This window comes from Mobula hypostoma, chromosome 2 (assembly GCF_963921235.1).
Source record: "Mobula hypostoma chromosome 2, sMobHyp1.1, whole genome shotgun sequence".
Taxonomy (NCBI): Eukaryota; Metazoa; Chordata; class Chondrichthyes; order Myliobatiformes; family Myliobatidae; genus Mobula; species Mobula hypostoma.
In genome coordinates, this window is record NC_086098.1 from 120,666,373 (window position 1) to 120,680,972 (window position 14,600).

Here is a 14,600-nt window from a genome sequence, read left to right on the forward strand (position 1 = left end):
AACTGCCTACTCCCATTGACCTCTATACTTCTACCATCCATGTATCTATCCACACTTCTCTTAAATGTTGAAATCAAGCTTGCATGTACCACTTGCATTGGCAGCTTGTTCCACATTCTCACTACCCTCTGAGTAAATGAGTTTCACCCAATGTTCCCCTTAAACTTTTCACCTTTCACCCATGACCTCTAGTTGTAGTCCTACCCAACCTCAGTGGAAAAAACCCGCTTGCATTTACCCTACATTTAAAAAGTTGATGATAAATTAATAGCATCACAGAAATTTATGACTCTAAGCATAGGTAGTTATTCATGCATAACAAACAAGCTTTAAAACAGAAAATAAAACATAAGAACGTAAGAAATAGGAGCAGGAGTAAGCCATCTGGCCCATCGAGCCTGCCCCGCCATTCAATAAGATCATGGCTGATCTGTCCGTAAACAGAGTTCCATCCACCTGCCTTTTCCCCATAACCCTTAATTCCCTTACTATGTAAAAATCTATCTAACTGTATCTTAAATATATTTAGTGAAGAAGCCTCAACTGCTTCCCTGGGCAGAGAATTCCACAGATTCACCACTCTCTGGGAAAAACAGTTTCTCCTCATCTCCGTCCTAAATCTTCTCCCCTGAATCCTGAGGCAATGTCCCCTAGTTCTCGTCTCACCTACCAATGGAAACAACTGTCCTACTTCTATCTATCCCTTTCAAAATTTTGTATGTTTCTATAGGATCCCCTCTCATTCTTCTGAATTCCAGAGGTATAGTCCCAGGTGACTCAATCTCTCCTCATCCCCTTCATCCCTGGAATCAACCTGGTGAACCTCCTCTGTACTGCCCGCAAAGCCAGTATATCCTTCCTCACGTATGGAGACCAGAGCCGCACACAGTACTCCAGGTGCGGCCTCACCAGTACCCTGTATAGTTGCAGCATGACCTCCCTGCTCTTGAACTCAATCCCTTTAGCAATAAAGGCCAACATTCCGTTTGCCTTCTTAATAACCTGTTGTACCTGCAAGCCAACTTTTTGCGATTCATGAACAAGCACTCCCAAGTCCCTCTGCACAACAGCATGCTGCAATCTTTCACCACTTAAATAATAATCTGCTCTTCCATTATTCCTTCCAAAGTGGATGATCTCACATTTACCAACATTGTATTCCATCTGCCAGACCTTTGCCCACTCACTTAACCTATCTATATCCTTCTGCAGACTCTCCACCTCCTCTGTACAATTTGCTTTTCCACTCAGTTTAGTGTCATCAGTAAATTTTGCAACACTACACTCGGTCCCCTCTTCCAAATCGTCAATGTAAACGGTAAACAGCTGCCGGCCCAGCACCAACCCCTGCAGCACCCCACTTACCACCGACTGCCAACTGGAGAAACACCCATTTATACCAACTCTCTGCCTTCTATTGGTTAACCAATCCACTATCCACGCCAATACACTTCCTCCAACTCCATGCATCCGTATCTTATTTATAAGTCTCTTGTGCGGCACCTTATCAAATGGCTTCTGGAAATCCAAGTATACGACATCCACCTGTTCCCCTCTATCCACTGCACTCATTATGTCCTCAAAACAACTGAGACAATCAAATTAAGCAGTCAGCCACCCAACAATGAATGGCTTCCTGTTAATGTTCATATGAATTTTAAAGGAAGGTAAATGACAAAAATTAAACCTTAGATTACATTCAAGAGTCATAATCATAGAGCACAGAAAAAGACTCTTAGACTCACTGAGTCTGTGCTCTCAACCAACCATCCACTGCATTAAGCTTAAGTAAATTAGCGCACCTTGGATAATTGGCTGAATATTACCAAATAAACCAAGATACAGTGAAAAACTTTGTTTCTCACATCTTTCTTTTTCTAATATTTTTATTAAATTTCAGATACACAAATACAGAATTCATAAGGATACTTATTATAAATCAAAAAATAAGATAGCACAAAATGTACTATATATAAATCCCACTAATACAATCCCGGTATCCCATATTCACGATCAATCAAATAAAATAAATTGAATTATGAAAACAATAATATGGTTAATTATATTATTTAAAAAATCTACACCCACTACCAAGACAAAGCTGGTTGGTAAGAAAACAAGAGAAAAAAAAGAAGTGTACTTTACCATATAGTGTTTTATAATAATAACACAGATCTATATTTTAATAACAATAACAATTCAAAGATTTTTTAAATAGTTCAGAAAAGGTTCCCATAGCATTTGAAAATCTTGGTTAGAATCAGAAATCGAACAATGAATCTTCTCCAAATTTAAACATGACATAACATTGCATAACCATTGAACATGTGTGGGGGGGAGGGGTAACCTCCTTCCATTTAAGCAAGATCACCCTCCTAGCCAGTATTAAAAGCCAGTACCCGCAGATGAGAAGGCTCCAAAATTATAGCTCTTTCCTCAACAACACCAAATAAGGCAGTCAAAGGATTGGGCTTAAAATTAACTTTAAAAAGTACAGAAAAGGTTTGGAATACATCTTTCCAATATTTTTCAAGGCTCGTACATGACCAAAACATATGAATAAATGAAGCCTCTCCATTATTACATCTGTCACAATAAGGAGATATATCTGCAAAACAATGAGAGAGCTTGTCTTTAGGCATATGAGCCCTATGTACCACTTTAAATTGAAAGTGTCCTTTTCACATAATTCATTAAGGTTAGAAAATTTTCTTTGAATAGATCTTTATAATTCTTAGTGACTGTTACATCCAAATATGTACATTGTTTTCTTATAATTTTAAAAGGAAGGTTAATATCGGTTGATACCAAATTATTTAAAGGAAACAGTTCACGCTTATGTAAATTCAATTTATATCCTGAAAACTGACTAAAAATAGTCAGTAAAAGAAACATAGAAGGTAAAGGAGTTGCAACATTAGATATAAAAAGCAATTGGTCATCAGCATAAAGCGAGACTTTGTGAATAGTACCTTTCCTTAAGATACCGGTGATATCTTTAGACTCTCAAAAGTCAATTGCTAAAGGTTCTAATACCGAATCAAAAAGCAAAGGGCTCAACGGACATCCTTGTCTGGTTCCACGTTGGAGTATAATTGGATTAGAATTCTGAAAGTTAGTAAGGACCCAAGCAAAGGGAAATAAGTAAAGTAATTTAATCTAATGAATAAAATTGGGCCCAAAATTAAATTATTCTAAGGTTTTAAATAGGTAATTTTATTCAACTCGGTCAAAAGCCTTCTCCACATCCAGAGAAATCACATGTTCCGATATTTCCTTGGATGTAGAATGCATAAAATTTAACAGTCGTCGTATATTAAAATGGGAATATTGAATTTTAATAAATCCTGTCTGATCATCAGATATTATAGAAGGTATCGTATTTTCAAGTCTATGGGCCAAAACTTTAGATAGGATCTTAGCATCAACACTGAGTAAAGAGATTGGTCTATATGAAGAGCATCCAGTGGAATTCTTATTCTTTTTTAAGAATAAGCAAAATGGAAGCTTCATAAAAAGACTGTGGCAACCTATTCACTTTGAAGGAATCAGTAAGGGTAGAACATAAATAAGGTATAAGCAATGAAGAAAAAGCCTTATAAAATTCTCCAGAGAATCCGTCAGGTCCTGAAGATTTCCCAGAATGCAATGCATATATAGCCTCAGTGTTTTCCTCCTGAGAAACAGGTTGATCCAACTGCTTTTGTTTATCAACCGAAGTTCAGGAATATTTAACTGGTCTAAAAAATTGTTCATTGGAATATTATCTTCAACAAAATCAGAACTATATTGTTTAGAATAAAATTCTCTAAAAGTGTCAGTTAATTCAAAATAACAGGAATTCTGCAGATGCTGGAAATTCAAGCAACATACATCAAAGTTGCTGGTGAACGCAGCAGGCCAGGCAGCATCTATAGGAAGAAGCGCAGTCGACGTTTCAGGCCGAGACCCTTCGTCAGGACTAACTGAAGGAAGAGTGAGTAAGGGATTTGAAAGCTGGAGGGGGAGGGGGAGATGCAAAATGATAGGAGAAGACAGGAGGGGGAGGGATGGAGCCGAGAGCTGGACAGGTGATAGGCAGAAGGGGATACGAGAGGATCATGGGACAGGAGGTCCGGGAAGAAAGATGGGGGGGGGTGACCCAGAGGATGGGCAAGAGGTATATTCAGAGGGACAGAGGGAGAAAAAGGAGAGTGAGAGAAAGAATGTGTGCATTAAAAAGAGTAACAGATGGGGTACGAGGGGGAGGTGGGGCCTAGCGGAAGTTAGAGAAGTCAATGTTCATGCCATCAGGTTGGAGGCTACCCATACGGAATATAAGGTGTTGTTCCTCCAACCTGAGTGTGGCTTCATCTTTACAGTAGAGGAGGCCGTGGATAGACATGTCAGAATGGGAATGGGATGTGGAATTAAAATGTGTGGCCACTGGGAGATCCTGCTTTCTCTGGCGGACAGAGCGTAGATGTTCAGCAAAGCGGTCTCCCAGTCTGCGTCGGGTCTCACTAATATATAAAAGGCCACATCGGGAGCACCGGACGCAGTATATCACCCCAGTCGACTCACAGGTGAAGTGATGCCTCACCTGGAAGGACTGTTTGGGGCCCTGAACGGTGGTAAGGGAGGAAGTGTAAGGGCATGTGTAGCACTTGTTCCGCTTACACGGATAAGTGCCAGGAGGGAGATCAGTGGGGAGGGATGGGGAGGACGAATGGACAAGGGAGTTGTGTAGGGAGCGATCCCTGCGGAATGCAGAGAGAGGGGGGGAGGGAAAGATATGCTTAGTGGTGGGATCCCGTTGGAGGTGGCGGAAGTTGCGGAGAATAATATGTTGGACCCGGAGGCTGGTGGGGTGGTAGGTGAGGACCAGGGGAACCCTATTCCTAGTGGGGTGGTGGGAGGATGGAGTGAGAGCAGATGTACGTGAAATGGGGGAGATGCGTTTAAGAGCAGAGTTGATAGTGGAGGAAGGGAAGCCCCTTTCTTTAAAAAATGAAGACATCTCCCTCGTCCTAGAATGAAAAGCCTCATCCTGAGAGCAGATGCGGCGGAGACGGAGGAATTGCGAGAAGGGGATGGCGTTTTTGCAAGAGACAGGGTGAGAAGAGGAATAGTCCAGATAGCTGTGAGAGTCAGTAGGCTTATAGTAGACATCAGTGGATAAGCTGTCTCCAGAGACAGAGACAGAAAGATCTAGAAAGGGGAGGGAGGTGTCAGAAATGGACCAGGTAAACTTGAGGGCAGGGTGGAAGTTGGAGGCAAAGTTAATAAAGTCAACGAGTTCTGCATGCGTGCTCCCGATGTGGCCTTTTATATATTGGTGAGACCCGACGCAGACTGGGAGACCGCTTTGCTGAACATCTACGCTCTGTCCGCCAGAGAAAGCAGGATCTCCCAGTGGCCACACATTTTAATTCCACATCCCATTCCCATTCTGACATGTCTATCCACGGCCTCCTCTACTGTAAAGATGAAGCCACACTCAGGTTGGAGGAACAACACCTTATATTCCGTATGGGTAGCCTCCAACCTGATGGCATGAACATTGACTTCTCTAACTTCCGCTAGGCCCCACCTCCCCCTCGTACCCCATCTGTTACTCTTTTTAATGCACACATTCTTTCTCTCACTCTCCTTTTTCTCCCTCTGTCCCTCTGAATATACCTCTTGCCCATCCTCTGGGTCACCCCCCCCCATCTTTCTTCCCGGACCTCCTGTCCCATGATCCTCTCGTATCCCCTTCTGCCTATCACCTGTCCAGCTCTCGGCTCCATCCCTCCCCCTCCTGTCTTCTCCTATCATTTTGCATCTCCCCCTCCCCCTCCAGCTTTCAAATCCCTTACTCACTCTTCCTTCAGTTAGTCCTGACGAAGGGTCTCGGCCTGAAACGTCGACTGCGCTTCTTCCTATAGATGCTGCCTGGCCTGCTGCATTCACCAGCAACTTTGATGTATGTTAATTCAAAATAGCCAGTTGTCATATCACCATTGGTTCTGCAAATTTCTTTAATTTGTCGTTTAGCTATAAAGATCTTCAATTGATTAGCCAATAGGTTACCAGTTTTTTCTCCACGTATATAGAATTGGCTTCTATCTTGTAAAAGTTGGCTTTCAATTGGATACGTTATAAGAAGATCATATTTAGTTTTAATTTCAATACGTCTTTTGTATAGTTCAGGGTCTGGTGCCAAAGCATATTTCTGGTCTGTTTTAATTGATTACCTAAATCAGTTCTCTCCTTATTAGCTTTTTTCTTAATATATTCAGTATCGGAGATAATTTGTCCTCTAATATATGCCTTAAAAGCATCCCAAATGATAAGACTAGAAGTCTTTTCCAACACATTTTCTTCAAGAAAGAGTAATTTGATTCTCCAGAAATTTTAGAAAGTCCTTAATCAGATAACAAAGTTAAATTAAAACGCCAGGATCTGTTCATATGAGCGAAGCCAGGAAGATTTAAAGATAGAAATACAGGAGAATGATCAGATACAGCTATTTCTTTATATTCAATGGATCGAACTAATGGAATCATTTGACTATCAATAAAAAAAAATCAATCCTGGTACAGGAATGATGAACATGAGAGAAGAATGAGTACTCCCTTTCTGCTGGGTGAAAAAAACTCCAGACATCAACAATATCACATTTCGTTAGAAAGGATTGAATAAATAAAGCTGATTTATTAGGTGTGGCTGATTTAAGAGAAGAACGATCTAATACTGGGTCTAGAGAACAATTTAAATCTCCTCCCATCACTAAAGAATAAAGACTTGAATCTGGCAGGAATGAAAAGAAACACTCAAAAAATCCTGGGTCATCCTCATTGGGGGCATATACATTAGCACATACAATTAATTTATTATCCAGTTTCTCTGACACTATGATAAATCGCCTATTAGGGTCAAAGACAACTTTATGTTGAATAAAAGAAATTGTATTGCCTATAAAAATCGAGACCCCTCGAGATTTTGCTCTGAATGAAGAATGAAATTATAGACCCCTCCACCGATTAAAAAGGCGTGCGTTGTCACAACTACGTACATGTGTTTGTTGTAGAAAAATAATGGGGGCACTTAACTTTTTAATATAAGCAAAAATCTTATTCCATTTCACAGGATGATTTAACCCTTTCACATTAAAACTAAGTAAATTAATATTTCCATCCATTTTAAATACTAATTAACAGAAGTTAAAAGATCTGACCATAAATTATTAGAACCAGAGAACGAACTGTAAAATAAGGTACTCAAACAGAAAATTTAGATGGTAGCCAAACTCAGCTTCCAGAGAAAAAATAAAAAAAGAGACCTCACCCCTTCCCCCTCCCAAAGCCAAAGAGCCGGCCAAAGGACAGTCGGCATGCTAAATCCTAAAGGCAACCCTCCCGAAGAAACCCTGCTGGCAAAACTCCAATCATTCAAGGTTATTATGTTCCTACCAAGACAAAACAGGCCAAAAAAAACTTGGATCAGAAATCCAAAACATAAGAGGATTCATTTTAACAATTTAAAAAAATACAGATAAACCTCAAAAAAGTAGTAAAAAATAAAGAAAATATCAAAAAACAAGATATATAAACAGTCAAAACGCAAGTTTATTAAAACCTTATTTTATCCAACATTAAAAAGATAATTGTTCTTGTAAGAGATATTACGCAATTAATCTTCTGCTTTCAAAAACTTCTGTGCATGTTCAACCAATCCCAGCCATTTCTGCACACCATTTTTCAGAACGATTCTAAGACGTATGGGGAAGCGAAGGGAGGGCTTAAACCGTATTATAAAGCAGTGACATGACCTCTTTATACTTAGCACGTTCAGCCATGACCTCCAGTGTATAATCTTTCACGAATCTGATCATCTTCCCATTGTAATCGATCATTCCTACTCAACAGGTATGACGAATTAAAAGCTCCTCAGTATGAAATTTATGAAAACATAAAATAACCAACCTAGGTCACTCTCCCGACTTAGGTTTGGGGGCCAGCGACCAGTGGGCACAGTCCAACTTAGGCACAGACTGCAATAAATCAGGGAATAGCTGTTTCAGAAAACTTGCAAAGAACTCCGTGGGGTGAGCAACTTCAATTGATTCTTCAAGACCCAGAATACATAAATTGTTCCTTCTGTTTCTGCTTTCCAGGTTGGTAATCTTCCTTGTTAATTTTTCACTAGTTAATGATAATATTTTGCAGAGCTTACTCATGTCTTCTAAGTCCGCTTCCAGTATCGACAAAGTTTCTTTATTCTCCTTAATTCGCTTTTCATGTTCGATTAGAGTTTGTTGAATAGTGTCCAACTTGACATTAAGATGTTGAATTCCTCAGAGAGTTCTGTTCTTTGTTTTTTAAGGAAATCTCCAATTGATTACAAGGTGGTTGGAGAATGAACTTCTTTTTCTTTTGCAGAGGCTTTAGTCTTTCTCAAAGCAATATTGAGATTTATAATAAGGTTTCAAAAAACTGGTAGGAAACAGAAAGATAGATAAGGTAGGAGCAAGTTCAAAAAGATGTTACTCCTTCGGCTGCCAGCAGGGCTCTCCCGTTTTGCACATCATCCATACAGGTAATTTCAAAATGTAAGTACATCGAGGTAGTATAAAGGGAAAAGCAATAACAAAATACAGTATACAGTGTTAGTTACAGAGAAAATACAGTGCAGATAGGCACTAAGATGCATGCTCCATCACAAGATAAAATGAGGTCAAGAGTTCACCTTCATCAAAAGGTCTGTTCAAGAGTCCTAACAGCAGGACAGAAGCTATTCTTAATCCAGGTGGTGCGTGTTTTCAAACTTTTGTATCTTCTGCTTGATGGAAGGGAGTAAAGGAGAAAATGACTGGGACCTTTGATTATACTGGCTACTTTCCCACACAGTGGAGAACAAAGGGGGCCGAGAGCCACAAGTACATATTCCCCTGAAAGTGCAATACAAGTACACAAGATTGTGAAGACGACATGACAAGCTTGACTTAACTGAACTGGGCACAAGTGTACAAGACACTGGCGAGACTGCTCCTAGAGCCACCCTATGGGAAGAATATAATTGAGCTTAGGCAGGTTCCAGGAAAGATCCACAAGAATGCTGGGACTGGAGGGCTTGAGCTATAAGCGACTGGACAGGATGAGGATATTTTCCTTGGAGTGGAGGCAGCTGAGGGGTAATTTTAGAGGTTTATAAAACCATAAGGGCAGAGATCAGGTAGCCTTTTCCCCAAGATAAAGAAATCTAAAATTATGTTTAATGTTTATGGATGTTTACGGCAATATAAACATTGCACATGCTTAAAGTGAGAGAGAAAAGATTTAAAGGGAACTTCAGGCAAGTTTTTCCAAACAGAGTACATGGAACAAGCTACCAGGTAAAGTAATAGAGACGAGTATGATTACTATGTTTAAAAGACATAGATCGGAAATACTTAGAGGGAAATTTGCCAAATGCAGGAAAATGGGGCTAGCTCAGGAAAGCACTATAGTCAGCATGGACAAGCTGGCGAAAGCAGAAAAACAAAACTGTTGCAGGAACTCAGGGGGTTAGACACATCTGTGGAGGGAAATGGAGTGTCAATTTTTCAGGTAATTTCTGTGCAATGATTCTCTCATCAATTTCCTCAGATTTTATAAACCCATCCATACACTAAGGACAAATGCGGAGCTGAATTAACCCCTCCCACTCCCATGCCTTTGGGATATGCGAGGAAACTAGAGCACCCAGAAGGAATCCAAACAATCATAAGGAAAACATGCAAACAAAATTGTTTCAGTTCATCAATATTTCTGCGATACCTTGCAAGAACAGGTATCTTCAGGTCAAGCCACAGCACCTCAATTGGGTTAAAGTCTGGATTATAAAACATAAATTTTTTTCTTCTTAAACCATTCTGTTGTTGATTAACCCTTGTGTTTCAGATCATCGTCTTGTTGCATCATCCAACTTCTATAAAGCTTCAGGTGACGGACTGCTTCCTTGACATGCCTGGATACAATTTTGAAATAATTGTTCCCTCAACAATTGCAAGCTGTCCAGGCTCTGAGGTAGCAACGCAGCCCCAAATCATGATGCTCCTTCCACCATGCTTCACAGTTGGGATGAGGTTTTGGCATTGGTGTGCAGAGCCCTTTTCTCTCCAAACATAGCGATGTGCATTTCTGCCAAAAATGTTCAACTTCTGTCTCACCTGTACACAGAACATTGTTCCAGAAGCATTGTGGAACATCCAGGTGTCTTTCTAAACTTCAGGTATGCAGCTTTTTTTTTTGAGAGCAGTGGTTTCCTCCACAGTGTCCTTCCATGAACACCATTCTTGTGGACACATGAACAGAGACTTTAGTAAGTTCTAGAGATTTCCACAGGTCTTTTGCTGTTATCCTTGGGTTCATTTTCACCTCCCTCAGCATTGCACGTTGTGCTCTTGGTGTGTGTTTTGCAGAATACACACTCCTAGCGAGAGTAGCAACAGTACTGAAACTCCTCCATTTCTCTTACTGTGCACTGATGAACACTCAGGTCTTTATAGAACATAGAACAGTACAGCACAGTACAGGCCCTTTGGCCCACAATGTTGTGCCGACCCTCAAACCCTGCCTCCCATATAAGCCCCCACCATAGATTCCTCCATATACCTGTCTAGTAGTCTCTTAAACTTCACTAGTGTATCTGCCTCCACCACTGACTCAGGCAGTGCATTCCACGCACCAACCACTCTCTGAGTAAAAAACCTTCCTCTAATATCCCCCTTGAACTTCCCACCCCTTACCTTAAAGCCATGTCCTCTTGTATTGAGCAGTGGTGCCCTGGGGAAGAGGCGCTGGCTATCCACTCTATCTATTCCTCTTATTATCTTGTACACCTCTATCATGTCTCCTCTCATCCTCCTTCTCTCCAAAGAGTAAAGCCCTAGCTCCCTTAATCTCTGATCATAATGCATACTTTCTAAACCAGGCAGCATCCTGGTAAATCTCCTCTGTACCTTTCCAATGCTTCCACATCCTTCCTATAGTGAGGCGACCAGAGCTGGACACAGTACTCCAAGTGTGGCCTAACCAGAGTTTTATAGGGCTGCATCATTACATCGCGACTCTTAAACTCTATTCCTCGATTTATGAAAGCTAACGCCCTATAAGCTTTCTTAACTACCCTATCCACCTGTGAGGCAACTTTCAGGGATCTGTGGACATGTACCCTGAGATCCCTCTGCTCCTCCACACTACCAAGTATCCTGCCATTTACTTTATACTCTGCCTTGGAGTTTGTCCTTCCAAAGTGTACCACCTCACACTTCTCCGGGTTGAACTCCATCTGCCACTTCTCAGCCCACTTCTGCATCCCATCAATGTCTCTCTGCAATCTTTCACAATCCTCTACACTATCTACAACACCACCAACCTTTGTGTCGTCTGCAAAATGCCAACCCACCCTTCTACCCCCACATCCAGGTCGTTAATAAAGATCACGAAAAGTAGAGGTCCCAGAACAGATCCTTTTGGGACACCACTAGTCACAATCCTCCAATCTGAATGTACTCCCTCCACCACCACCCTCTGCCTTCGGCAGGCAAGCCAATTCTGAATCCACCTGGCCAAACTTCCCTGGATCCCATGCCTTCTAACTTTCTGAATAAGCCTACCGTGTGGAACCTTGTCAAATGCCTTACTAAAATCCATATAGATCACATCCACTGCACTACCCTCATCTATATGCCTGGTCACCTCCTCAAAGAACTCTATCAGGCTTGTTAGACACGATCTGCCCTTCACAAAGCCATGCTGACTGTCCCTGATCAGACCATGATTCTCTAAGTGCCTATAGATCCCATCTCTAAGAATCTTTTCCAACAGCTTTCCCACCACAGACGTAAGGCTCACTGGTCTATAATTACCCGGACTATCCCTACTACCTTTTTTGAACAAGGGAACAACATTCGCCTCCCTCCAATCCTCCAGTACCACCCCCGTGGACAACGAGGACATAAAGATCCTAGCCAGAGGCTCAGCAATCTCTTCTCTCGCCTCGTGAAGCAGCCTGGGGAATATTCCGTCAGGCCCCGGGGACTTATCTGTCCTAATGTATTTTAACAACTCAACACCTCCTCTCCCTTAATATCAACATGCTCCAGAACATCAACCTCACTCATATTGTCCTCACCATCATCAAGTTCCCTCTCATTGGTGAATACCGAAGAGAAGTATTCATTGAGGACCTCGCTCACTTCCACAGCCTCCAGGCACATCTTCCCACCTTTATCTCTAATCGGTCCTACCTTCACTCCTGTCATCCTTTTTTTCTTCACATAATTGAAGAATGCCTTGGGGTTTTCCTTTACCTTCTTGCTCTTCTCAGCCTCTTCTTAAGCTCCTTTCTTGCTTCCCTATATTCCTCAATAGACCCATCTGATCCTTGCCTCCTAAACCTCATGTATGCTGCCTGCTTCCACCTGACTAAATTTTCCACCTCACTTGTCACCCATGGTTCCTTCACCCTACCATTCTTTATCTTCCTCACGGGGACAAATTTATCCCTTACATCCCGCAAGAGATCTCTAAACATCGACCACATGTCCATAGTACATTTCCCTGCAATGCTCCTGTAGCCTATTCTAGCTTCATGTATCTCTACAATTCTTCTAAGGTCCTCTGAAAGCTGTTTGGATCAGGGCGTAGTACACACAAACATATCTATCTTGAGAAGAGCAGGCTCTGTCAGTCACCTGATTTTGTGTGTCTTTTTTATAGGGCAGGGCACCTCCAATCTCATCTCATTGATTAGAACACCAGACTCAAAATAGCTTTTGTAGAAGGCATTGCCCCAGAGGTTCACATACTTTTTTTTAACCTAGACTGCGATCGTTTAAATGGTGTGCCTAGTATTGACAAGAAGAACAACTGTTTGTGTTATTAATTTAGATAAATTGTGTTTGTCTATTATTGTGACTTTGATGAAGATTCAACCATATTTTATGAGTAATTAGTACAGAAAACCAGGTAATTGCAAAGGGTTCACAAACTTTCTCTTGCAACCGTATATCCTCACAGGGTTTATTCAGTTGGATAGGGATCTTGCATCTTACTACTCACTGTATTTAGTTCTGTATTGATGTTACTGGGGTCATCTCCACCCATAACCACCACACGAGCTGGCATGTAACTGGAGTCTTCACTTGCAACCACTAAGGTCAGCTGTCTGTAAAAAGATAAATGTATCACAAAATCACACAGATTTATAGTAGAGAAAGGAAATTGCTTTGCGCACATCCACGGTGACCACAAAGTAAAGATCTATCTTTATTCTAGATTGAACACACTACCATGTTCTTGGTCTGTGGCTTTGTAGGTCCCAACTCTTTAAGTGCTCATCCAAGTAACCTTTTAAATAGGACGAGGTATATGGCTCCAGCCCTGAAGGCTAGGATTTCCAGACTATGAATGATGCTTGGTCCCCTCCCCCAATCTGTTTACAAATTAAATCAAATCCATGTCCATGGATTATTGTCCTTTCTGCTATGGTGCCAGTGCCCTTCCTCCTTACTACTTCCAGAAATTTAAGAATTAGTAGAGTTGAATATCATCCGTCATCTTCACAGCAAATAAAAGACATTTGGACAAATACATGGACAGAAAAGGTTGAGAGGGATAATAGCCCAAACATGGGCAAATGGAACCAGCTTAGATGGGTATAGTCATAGTCACACTTTATTGATCCCAAGGGAAACTGGTTTTCGTTACAGCTGCACCAAACAAGAATAGAGTATAAATATAGCAATATAAAACCATAAATATTTAAGTAGTAATATGTAAATTATGCCAGGAAATAAGTCTAGGACCAGCCTATTGGCTCAGGGTGTCTGAGCCTCCAAGGGAGGAGTTGTAAAGTCTGATGGCCACAGGCAGGAATGACTTTCTATGACACTCAGTGTTGCATCTCAGTGGAATGAGTCTCTGGCTGAATGTACTCCTGTGCCCGACCAGTACATTATGTAATGGATGGGAGACATTGTCCAAGATGGCATGCAACTTGGACAGCATTCTCTTTTCGGACACCACCATCAGAGAGTCCATCACTGGCCTTACGAATGAGTTTGTTGATTCTGTTGGTATCTGCTACCCTCAGCCTGCTGCCCCAGCACACAACAGCAAACATGATAGCAATAGCCACCACAGACTCGTAGGACATCCTCAGAATCGTCCAACAGATGTGAAAGGACCTCAGTCTCCTCAGGAAATAGAGACGGCTCTGACCCTTCTTGTAGACAGCCTCAGTGTGCTTTGACCAGTCCAGTTTATTGTCAATTTGTATCCCCAGGTATTTGTAATCCTCCACCATGTCCACACTGACCCCCTGGATGGAAACAGGGGTCACCGGTGCCTTAGCCCTCCACAGGTCTACCACCAGCTCCTTAGTCTTTTTCACATTAAGCTGCAGATAATTCTGCTCACACCATATGACAAAGTTTCCTACCATAGCCCTGTACTCAGCCTCATCTCCCTTGCTGATGCATCCAACTATGGCAGAGTCATCAGAAAACTTCTGAAGATGACAAGACTCTGTGCAGTAGTTGAAGTCTGAGGTGTAAATGGTGAAGAGAAAGGGAGACAAGACAGTCCCCT

The 14,600-nt window shown here is 41.5% G+C and overlaps 1 protein-coding gene across 6 annotated transcripts in view; it reads right to left on the minus strand.

The window, feature by feature from the left end:
• The window catches only part of LOC134342426 (cullin-9), a 318,694-nt gene that overhangs the window by 137,913 nt on the left and 166,181 nt on the right, over nt 1-14,600 (minus strand). For all 6 annotated transcript variants that reach the window (XM_063040545.1, XM_063040547.1, XM_063040543.1 and 3 more), the window contains exon 16: nt 13,071-13,176. In XM_063040545.1, the coding sequence (XP_062896615.1) occupies nt 13,071-13,176 (106 nt within the window). The remainder of the gene's footprint in view (nt 1-13,070; nt 13,177-14,600) is intronic.